This window comes from Vombatus ursinus, unplaced genomic scaffold (assembly GCF_900497805.2).
Source record: "Vombatus ursinus unplaced genomic scaffold, bare-nosed wombat genome assembly UNPS02014791.1, whole genome shotgun sequence".
Lineage (NCBI taxonomy): Eukaryota > Metazoa > Chordata > Mammalia > Diprotodontia > Vombatidae > Vombatus > Vombatus ursinus.
Window position 1 is genome coordinate 37,675,953 of NW_020954569.1, and position 11,353 is coordinate 37,687,305.

Here is an 11,353-nt window from a genome sequence, read left to right on the forward strand (position 1 = left end):
GGGAATTGCCATTCTTCTTGTCTTCTAGGTTTGTAACCTCAAAGTTATCCTTGGTTCCCTTCTCTCAAAGAACCATCATATCTAATTAATTGTCAAATCTTAACATTTCTACCTCCAAAACATCTCTCAAATCCAACCCATTATTTTTACTCACACAGCTACTACTGCTTAGTTTAGGCCTTCATCACAATGGACTACCACAATGGCCTCCTAATGGATCTCTCTTCCTCAAGTGTTTCTCCACTACAAAGTTGCTAAAGTTGTTTTCCTTATAGAATTACAAAGGAAACCAATTATATTGAAATAAAGATGTTATTTTTTTTCTCATCCAAGTTGACGGGACCCCCTGAAATTTGTCTGTAAACTGCAGACTAAGAACACCTGGATTGGATAATCTCCAAGGTAATTTCCAACTCAACATTCTATGATCCTATGATCTCCCCTTCTGCCCTATTGCTACTGCTCCCAACAGAAAAATCTCAAATTATTAATTATCTTTAAGCAAAGATCTGACCATATTATTCCCCTCCTGTATAAACTACAGTAACTCTCTATTGCTTCTTGGAAAAAAATATAAATTCCACTGTCTGGCTTCTAAAATCTTTCACATACTGGCAGCAGTCTATTTTCCAGCTTTGCTGTACTCTATACTTTATACATATACCCTATACTCACATATTTCATATGGGCAGCCAGGTGGCACAGTGGATGGTGCTGGCCCTGGAGTCAGGAAGACCTGAATTCTTACTTGAACATTGATGGTGTCAAGGATTTTGTCATGGAGAACTTTATTGGGTCTTCTGACCATGGGTGCTGAGAAAAGAGGTGGAAACTATAGCACCTTGCAGAGGCCCATCTCCCTGAGAGAGATTTGCCTGGATACTAGCCTCAGGGCAAGCAAGGCCAGATTCTTCCTAGTTGTGTGACCCTAGACAAGTCACTTGTCTCAGTTTCCTCATCTGTAAAATGAGCTAGAGAAGGAAATGGCAAATCACTCCAGTATCTTTGCCAAGAAAACCTCAAATGGGGTCATGAAGAGCTGGACATGACTGAACAACAACAAAATACTTCAAACTGATCTCCCAATTTCTCATAGACACCCTATCTCCAATCTCCTTGCCTAGCATGCATTCCCTCTCACCTCTGCCTTATAGAATACCTCACTTCCTTTAAGAGAAAGTTCAAGGACACATTTTTCTATGAAGCTGTGAAACCCCTATGCAACTCATAGCTTCTAGTGTTTTTTTCCAGTTGCTTTGTATTTATTCCTCTCCTCCCGCCCCCATCTCCCTAGAATGTATATTCCCTGAGGGCAGAGATTGCTCATATGCCTGGTATAGAGTAGGAACTAAACACATGCTTGTTGATTGATTAGTTCTTTCAGATTTTGTGGCTAATTGGCTAGGAAGGATGTTGGCTGGTATTGAGGAGGAATCATGAAGAGGGAAGACTCAAGATTCTATGACTTATTCTAGATCCAGGAATTTAGGGCTGGAAGGAACCTTAGAAATTTTGTGTTTCTTTCCCCAAATTTTATTTTTTTTCTTTGTTTGGCTGTTGTGTTTACTGCATGAAAGACCTGTGTTTCTTGGTCTTTCACAAATTCTGGGATCATCCCTTACTGAATTCAGGGACCTATTGAATAGAAAGGCTATGAGCCTAATAACGTGAGTTGGTGGCCGTTGCCTTGGGTCCCTTCTGCCTCCAGTGCCCTTCTTGATGTCTGTGTTGCTTATTACTAATAATTTGGGGTTTTTCTGATGGGAGTAGTAGCAATGGGGCATAGGAGAGGTCATAGGATCATCTTAACTAAAGAGTTGGAAGCGACCTGGTAGATTATCCAGGCCAGAGGTTCTTAGGGGTCTGTGGAAAGATTTCAGGGGGGTCCTGTGAACTTGGGGATAGGAAAAAAAACAATCCTTATTTTAATATAATTGGTTTCCTTTGGAACCCTGTATATTTTATTTTATGCATTTAAAAATGTTATTCTGAGAAGGGTCCATAGGCTTTAACAGACTGCCACAATGACTAGTCTAGCCCAACCTTTGCATTGGCAGGGGCCTGAGGACCAGAGAAGTGAAGTGACTTGGTCAAGGTCACACAGTTAAGAAGCAGACCTGGGAGTTCAAGTTTTTCAGGTGGGCATGACACGGGGATTGGTGGCTCAAAAGAGTTAACTCCACTTTCCTTAGGGCTTCCAGAGAGCGAGGCGGGAGGCGTCGGGGGGGGGCACGGAGGAGCGGCCTGGGACAGCAGCTCCTCCCCCACCGCGCCTGCCCAGCCTGGCCAGACTCCGAGGAGGGGAACGGAGCCGAGAGGGGCGGGGCAACGAGCGGAAACGGAAGTCTGTGGCCCTGGCCGGAAGTAGGAAGAGGAGCGGGGACGGCCGCGGCGGAGGTGGCGTTGTGGTCTCCCTAGTGCGGTTCAAAGACGCGGCGGCTTCCCAGGTGCGGAGATGGCGGAGAAGTTTGACCACCTGGAGGAACATCTGGAGAAGTTCGTGGAGAACATCCGCCAGCTCGGCATTATCGTCAGCGACTTCCAGCCCAGCAGCCAGGCGGGGCTCAACCAGAAACTGTGAGGGTCGTCGCCCCCTCCCCCCTCCCCCTAATCTCCCCTCCCCCCCTCCAGCCTCCCCTCCCCGGGGTCCTCTGGGCCTGGGGCTGCGGGCGCTTGTCTGGAGAACACGGAGAAGCCACCCGGGGCGCGGGGAGGCGAGCCCTCGGGGGAGGCTGCGCTGCTGCCGGCTTTCCCCGCGGTCGCTGCTGCAGGTTACTGCACCCCTGCTTTGAGGAGGGGGGACAGCAGCGGGGAAGAAGCCCTTTTTTCTAAAACGAAACCACTGATATGTTATAATTAGGCACCTCGATTTAGTGGGGAAAGCATTGGATTTGGAGCCTGGAGTTGTGGGTTCGAGTGTCATTGCAGACTGATTGCTAGGACTTTGGGCGACTCAACTTCCTAGGCTCATCTTTCCCTTTTGTAAAGTGGGGCTAAATGTACTTCTATTACCTCTCAGGGTTGTTGAGGAAAGCACTCTGTAAATCGTCTATTACTCTGTAAATATGAATTTACTGAAAAGTTAAGGCTGGCATGGGAGCTAGAAAGGGAGAAACTGTCAGCTGCAGGAGTGGTTATAGAACTTGAATATAGCTCCTAATGTCCAAGAATCTGCAGCTTATGGAGAGAAGATAAATTAACCACATCGACAAGTTTTTCTTGAACACTTTAATTCTGTGCTTTTAGCACTGTGAACAGATAAGAAAAAAGTTTCAGACAAAGTAACATGTAGAGAGATTGGTATAGGTATATGTATATGTGTAATATGAATGTGTGCATATCTATCTTCTATACGTCTGCTCTTCTAGAGAACAGAATACACCCACCATAGGATCATTTTATACATGTATTATACATGCATGCATGTATACACTATGTGTTCTCACTATTAATATACAGATATAGGAGGTAAGAGTATGGTTATAATATATAGTATATAAATGTGAATACATATACACCCTCCTCTACAAACATTCATGTGCATATGTAGACATGTGTGTGTATACATACACACTTGTACACACATATGTGCATCTACACGTAAAAGAAACTGACTCGTAGATGTGGAACTGGAATGGTTCATAATAGACATATAGTTCATTTCCCCTCAATTTACAGATGAAAAAACAGTTCATTAAGATGAAGTGACAAGCTCACAAGGGACCCCAGAGGGGCAGTTGTCCAGTTGTATCTGCCTCTTCATGACCCCATGGACCATAGCACACCAGGCCCTTCTGTCCTCTGCCGTTTTCTGTGGGGTTTTCTTGGCAAAGATACTGAAGTGGTTTGCCACTTCCTTCTCCAGTGGATTTCCTTTTTAGAGCTCTCCACGATGACCCGTCCATCTTGGGTAACCCTACACAGCATAACTTAAAGTGTCACTGAGCTATGCAAGCCCCTCCACCATAACAAGGCAGTGATTCAAGAGGGAAAGTACTGTAATTGAATTCAGGTCAGCGGGATGGTGTGTGTGTGTGTTTTAATAGAATATGGGCTTTGTTGTTAGTGCTTCAAGTATCTAACCATGGATTTAATTTTTGTTTTATGCCTAGGAATTTTATTGTGACTGGCTTACAGGATATTGACAAGTGTCGACAGCAACTTCATGATATTAGTGTCCCTTTAGAAGTTTTTGAGTAAGTATAATTTTTGATAGTAGTTTACTATTAAAACTCTTGAGTAACTAGGGTATGTGGAGAGAATTAGCCTAAATAATCCTCTCCTAAAAAATTGCCAGGTTCTAGACTCTTTAAAAATTGACAGAGTATTCATATAGCTTAAGGATTATTAAAAACATAAAGAATACCCTCATGAGTTTTTAAGCCCTCTTTATGGAGAGAGCTAATATTTTCTCCTTATAGACCTTTCTTTTCTTGGCTACATAGGATAAATGGTTACATACATACTAGCTCTCGCACATACTGGCTGTGTGCTCCTGGGCAAGTCACTTAACCTCTCAGTTAAGTTGCCTAGTTGCACTAGGCAACTCTCTTAAGATTATAAGTTGTGAGAAGGTGACAGTTTGCATTGATGAAGAGTTTCCTCACTTAGCAGTTCCCTGTATCAGTGAAATCATTGGTCTAATCTTTATCCCTATTTTAGAGGCTAGACAATAATTTTAGTATAATAAATAGTCTTAGAGGAACAAGTGTGTAATAATGTATTTTTTAAAAAAATACTGTTTAAAAATTAAGATAGCAGGTTTCCCATGAATGTTAAAGTGCAGAAGTGGAAATTGTTATATTGTCCTACCTTTTATAATGGAAACATCTAGTTTAGCATCCATTCAGTAACTACAAGAAATAGAACTGGCAGTTCTGATCATTTTGGCTCATTTTTCTCCCCCTTCCTGTAGTCCAACAAGTGAAAAAATAATGTCAACATGGACTCCAAGAAGTTGACAGGATAGTTCCAACATGGGAAATTTGAGCCTGTTGCTGTTGCTGAGGGCATAGAATGCTGTAGAAACAATGTAGCTGAAGAAGCTCACATCCTGCAGTGATGATTAAGAATGGAGCGGTAGCAAAAAAGGGTGAAAGATCCTTCTCAAGACCCACTGAAGTAGAGCTTTGAAAATATGGTATGACCCCAGACTTCTGGAAAATAAAAGCATAGACATGGAATGAGTCTAGTTCTTTAAGCAGTAACATAGAGCACGTGATCAATCTTTGAGGCAGTTAGAAACAGGGGTAGGCACTTAAGAGTGAAAATGCAATTTCAAGTAAAATGTTGGTATGCATGCATTGTAGGGAAGGAATTACTGCTTTAGAATTAGCCTTTTCAACTGCCCATGGCTACTAGGGTGGTTACTATACAGTTATCCCTTCCACATCAAAGTCCTAGGGTCAAGGCAATCCTGCGATCTGGAAGAGCCATGTTAAGTTTTTTGCCTCTCCCTACATACCAGAGAAATCTGAATTCTTTTTCTTTTATGGGGTGTTTATAGTATCTTAGTGTAAAATTTGGGTTAAGTATTTTTCTTTGTCATCTGCTGGTCTTTTTGTGTCTTCTATGGCCTCTTCAAAACTCTCCAAAAATTCTCATTTAATTTCTTATGCCTATCCAAGATATATTGAAACCAAAATGGGGAAGGTCCTGATGTGTAAGCGTAACTAGTTATACATCTGGTGATCAGGTATTCATTCAGCAAATAGTTAACACAGTAGTAAGCACTGAGGAGGTTTAGAGAAAAGCAAACAAACTCTTAAGTTCTGTCACAGTCAGTCCTAGAGGTTCTTACAGTATAAGTGATTTATGGAAGTTGACTCCAATTCTGTCTGGTTAGCAGATGTGTATGTCCTCTGTATATTATGTTTATTTACCTGAACATGTTAACATTCCTGTTGTGCCTCTCCCCCCATTACAATGCAAATTCTTTGACTTGAGAGACTCTCTCATTGTATTTGCATTCCGAGCACCCAACACTGTATCTCTCAGATAGTATGTCTTTAAATGCTATTGACTGATTGACGGAATGTAGAAGCATATTAAGTACCAACTGTGTGCAAAGTACTGGGAGATACTAAGACAAAAATATAACATTTCCAACCCTCAAAGGACCGTGTTATTTATTCTGTCTCTTGTGCTGTTTCCCCAGCCCTTGAACTCTCTTCGCACCCACCACAGAACTTTCTTCTCCATGTTGTTACTGACCATGTTATGCAAGGCTGCCTATTTTCTCCTTTGGAACTTGATGGATTGTGTTTGGAATGTTGGTTAATTCTGTTTCTTTCATTCCACCTGCTCCCTGAAATGTAACTTAAGTGGAATTTATAGAATATGCCAATTTTTGAAGCATTCTCATCTGTCAGATGAGTATAATGTGTACTCTACTTCACAAAATTGTTTTGAGAATTAAAATGAAGTAATAGAAGTAAAAGCAATTTGAAAAATCAAAATGCCAGACAAAAATTATCATGACTTTTGATACTTATTTAACTTAGAAATGATATATTTTTTGATTCTGTTTATTAGTATTAGCAGAAGTTTAGTAGTAGATCTTTTACTTCTTGGTCTAATGTGTAAAAGACAGTTGATTTGACACTCATTCAAAAAAAGTAAACATATATTGCTTTTACAGGTTAAATAATTTTGTAAATTGAATTCTTTTGACAGGGAGTACCTTAGCAGCTATCCTTTTCATATAGCTAATGTTTTAGTTACTTTGTTTTGTAGAGTATTTTATTCTTAATGATAATTTAACATGAGGTGTTTCATGTTTTCAGATATATTGATCAAGGCCGCAATCCCCAGCTGTACACCAAAGAGTGCTTAGAGAGGGCCCTAGCCAAAAATGAACAAGTTAAAGGCAAAATTGACACTATGAAGGTAAGATTGTCATGATACGGTGAAAAAGTTTTCAGGATTTGAATAAAGAGAAATTTGGTGAGAAGAGCCTGCCTTTTTCTGTCTTTTTGTTATTTTCGTTCAATGTAGGAAGAATTGAAATATTTCATGGTTAGGATTTCTGAAATTTTATCTCTTAGGTAAAAATAAACAGCCCAACAAAATTCTGCTTAATATTAGCTGTCTTCAAGCAGCTGGGTGGAACAGTGGATAGAATGCTGGATCTGCATTCAAGAAGATCTGAATTATTATTAATTATTATTAACTATGTGATCCTGCCTATATCATTTAACCTCTTTTTGCTTTAGTTCTGTCATCCATTATCTGTAAGATAGGGATCAGAGCTCCTACCTTCCAGGGTTGATGTGAAGAAAAAGTGACATAATATTTGTAAAGCTCTTTGCAAACCTTAAAGTGCTATATAAATGCTATTATTATTGTCATCATCAACATTATTATTATCACTATCATTGTTAAATTGTTGCTGGTAGAAACGTGACTAACACAGCTACTAAGTATTGGAGGCTGGATTTGAACTTGGGTCTTTCTGACTGCAGGTCTAGCACTATCCTTTTTGCTTACTTATTGTACTTTTCTTTATTTTGCTATTTTCTAGGCTGTCCTGCTAAGAATTACCTCCATATTTATATTCCCCAGGCTTATTATATTCCTTAATATCTCACTTTTTTGTATTTCCCATGAAAGAGTCTCCAGCTTCTGTTTTCATTTCCATTTTGTTACACATTCTTTCCAACTGCTTTCTTCCTACTTATTATGATTCTCAGCTCCCCTGTGTAACTTTTGCCTTTTGTTTTAAAAATAGTTATGATAATAATAGCTAACATTTATATAGCACTTCAAGGTTTACAAAGCACTTTACATGTGCTATCTCATTTGATCTTGGCAATATCCCTGGGGTGCTATCCCCATTTAACAGATGAGGAAACTGAGGTCAAGAGGAATTGTTATTTGCCTAGGGCTAGACAACTAGTAAACATCTGAGGCACAATTAGAATTCATGTCTTCCCTATTCCAAGTCTAGTACTTTATTTACTGTGCTATGTAGGTAATTGATAATACTTAAAATATTATCTACTATGTGTTGAATTCTGCACCTAAGTATAGGAATTTTTTCTCTCCCTTAGAAAAAAATCGATAGGCTAATCTGAGATTACCTCAAAATTTCAAATTATCTGAAATTTTCTGTTTATGTCTCTGTTTCTTTCAGTCAGAGACAGGTGTTGAAAGTATTAGAATTAATACTACTTATATTTAACCTCTCCCCAAGGGGAGAAAACCAATAATATATAATTTATTTTAAATTAGATTCATGAATCAGGGTCAAAGTGGTGCAGAACACACAGTGGCTCTGAATGTAACAATTTTTGAAAAAAGCTCTGAGCAAAGGTGAACAAGTCAAAGGAAAAATAATGCTTGAACCCAGATGGTTGAATTTTTTTTGCCTCTTGGCTTGCAAGGAATGCTTAGTAATATGCTGTTGTTTATTTTGCAGTGTTTCTTCAAGAAATGTTGGTAAAAGCTTTGTTCAAATTCAAAGAATAGGTACAATTGCAGGCCCATTTTTCATTCTTCCATATTTGGAACTATGCTGTTCATTTTTTTTTTTTTTAGGGGAGTAGTGTAATCAGTATGATTTCAGGTATTGGAATTTAACATAATTCACAGGATTAAGGGTAGAGCTTTCCTCCTTATTTGGCTATATATAACTTACATGATTGTACCTAGAAATTAATGATATTTTGACTGTTTTAAATGGTGTACTATACATCTGACATCCTTACTGCTGTTTATAAATCAGGCAGCAATCACTTATTAAGCACCTGTGTGTCAAGCATTGTGCTAGACTCTGTGTAGACAAAGATTGAAATGAAATAGCAAGGGGCCTGGCTGCTTGGAACTTTTGAGGGTAAACCAACATGGCTACAATTGCCCAAGCATTTGCTGAGTGTCTGTCCAGGCATCCACTGAGTGATTTTATGTGCTAGTGTGACAATTTTTATACTTAGTTCTCTTTGCACAGTTCAGAAAATTCACTTAAGGCAGTAATGCTTCGTGACTGTTCCATTTGTCTTCATTTTGGCATTCTTTATCATGGTTTTTCATTTTCTTCACTTCTTGACTGTTTGACATCCCTGTTCATGGTTCTATCACTTTGATTTTCTCAAGTGTGGACCTTTGTTATAAAAGACTTTTTTTTAATCAAAAGTTCCATTTTAAATAATTATTGTAGAATTGGACTTTGAATATTACTTGAACTTTGTTGCACTGTGGGAGAGTGGATAGAATGCTGGATTTAGGTTACCTGGATTCATTTCCTACCTTATCTAGTAACATTACTAGTTGTGTAATCCTACCTGCCTTCTAACATCCCAAAGCCTTTGTTTCCCCATCTACATTTTTCCCATCTACAACATGGAGATAAAAGTACGTACTCTGTCTGTGTTAGAGAGTTGTTGTAAGGAAAAGGTTTTGCAAGCTTTAAAGCTCTATACAAATGTGAATTGTTACTTTAAAATATTTTAGTTCTTATTGGAATAGTATATAAGAAATAACTGATTTACTGTACAAATGGACAGCTGTTGAAAATTTAATCAAAATAATGCCAGTTCATGTCATGATGTTTGGAGTAGATTCCCAGGTGTTCTGAAGATCTTTTCTATAAACTGTTTGCAGACAGTAAGTTTGGTATAGTTAAGGTGCAGTTGCTTAATTAGATCCTATTTGTGGAATCCTGTTAAGTGAGTTGTCTGCCAAAATCAGTTCCAGCTGTGTGTTTCCCTTCTGGGAGAAGGTAGTACTTTTACTTGAAGCAAGAAGGGTGTGTGCTTGGTGTAGGGGTGGGTAGGTGGATAGGAATCTTTGAATGCATATGCATTGTTGAGGTCATTTTGAAAGAAACTTTTAAATTGGTTAATTTGAAACTAGTTTTTCTAGCTAAAATAAGTCCTATGTCAAATATATCAGTAAACACTAACAAACTATGGATGTTAAGCTTTAATGAAATGTAGGCCAGTTTTGTATGAATACTTTTGAGTAGATCTGGTTCAGTTTTAAGTGTTGTGTAGCATTCATGTTCTGTATAAAGCTTAACCTAGATCAGACCTGCACAACCTGCGGCCCACGGGCTGCTTACAGCCTGCAGGCTGCTTATGGCACGCCAAAGGATTTCTGTGATCCATGAAAAATGTAGAGGAAAACATCCTCTGTTTCTCGTGGGCCGCCTGAAATCCTTTGGCAGGCCTGTGGGCCACAGGTTGTGTAGGCCTGACCTAGATGATAGATCAAAAATAGATATCTTTTGACATTTTCTGTTTTTCTTCACAGAAATTTAAAAGCCTGTTGATTCAAGAGCTTTCTAAAGTGTTTCCAGAAGACATGGCTAAGTACCGAAGTATCCGGGGTGAAGATCATCCCCCCTCTTAAATAGGTTGCTTTCATTGTGTCCAAAGAAGCCTGTTTACAACTTTCACTGAATTGTCATGTCTTTTTGAAATGTTTGTCTGAGGGTATAATGCTTAAGATGAAAGTGTTCTTGAAATGTGAAATGTGAATCTCGAACAGTTATTTCAAGACCATTACATTTTTCCTCAAGACCTTTGTGTTTCAAAAGAACTCTCACTGGACATTGGCGCCTTCTCTTCGTTATACAGGATATGTATAACCAGCTGTCATTTCTTTTTCCATGAATAGTACTTCTTAGGACTAAAATGAAACTTTTTATTGTCAAGTGCCAGAGTATTAATGGTTCATAATCTCTTCAATGTGAATTGACATTGGGTGGGGAAATTGTACACAGGATAAAACGTCACCATGGGAAATGACTGTCATTGTCAACTTGTTTTTTTACATGGCCAAGCATAGTTTGGTGGAAGACTTAAAAAATTGACCTGATGGTGGTTTTTTCCTTTGTGTACTTTCCATTCCATTTTTCATTGTAAAAAGTTGGGGGTCCGTTGTAGAGGTGGCTTACATGTGATAATGTTATTTGTATTTTGTACAGTTTAACTTTGATGTGTAACTGAAGTTTTTAGTGTAACTGTATTTACGTTTACTTTAGTTAAGCCAAGTATATGTAATAAAATATTTCCAGATACTCTGTTACTTAATTGTTCCTTTATAACATTTCCACAATCTATAGTATAGTATTCTATTTTGTAAGCATTCAAACCACTTTTGCCTTGTTTTAATAATATTCCTGTAATTCATATGAAAACATGTCTCAAGGATTTTCCTCTCTACCTTGTAATATTCAGTCAACATGCAACAACAGAAAGTCTAAAATCCTAATTTATCACCATTGCTACATGTATTAACTTATTTACTATCATAGGAAATGGCTTAAATATTGACTTAGTGACAAATTTTATGTTGCATATGGAGAGAGGTGCTAGAAGTACAAACTTCCAGTTATAGCATATACTCCTGT

At 38.6% G+C, this 11,353-nt stretch overlaps 1 protein-coding gene across 1 annotated transcript; it reads left to right on the forward strand.

Moving 5' to 3' along the window:
• The first annotated feature begins 2,360 nt into the window (after positions 1-2,360).
• MED10 (mediator complex subunit 10) lies at positions 2,361-11,020 on the forward strand. The gene is made up of 4 exons (XM_027869134.1): positions 2,361-2,577; positions 4,113-4,196; positions 6,786-6,888; positions 10,252-11,020. The coding sequence occupies exons 1-4, from the start codon at positions 2,456-2,458 to the stop codon at positions 10,348-10,350; spliced, it is 408 nt and encodes a 135-aa protein (XP_027724935.1). The 5' UTR covers positions 2,361-2,455; the 3' UTR covers positions 10,351-11,020.
• The last annotated feature ends 333 nt before the right edge of the window (positions 11,021-11,353 follow it).

Bases quoted from the DNA above. Each gene is read 5' to 3' on its own strand.
- MED10 (XM_027869134.1), top strand. From the start codon at position 2,456: ATGGCGGAGAAGTTTGACCACCTGGAGGAACATCTGGAGAAGTTCGTG. The intron at 4,197-6,785 runs GTAAGTATAATT...TCATGTTTTCAG, and splicing joins GTCCCTTTAGAAGTTTTTGA to ATATATTGATCAAGGCCGCA. The intron at 6,889-10,251 runs GTAAGATTGTCA...TTTTCTTCACAG, and splicing joins GCAAAATTGACACTATGAAG to AAATTTAAAAGCCTGTTGAT.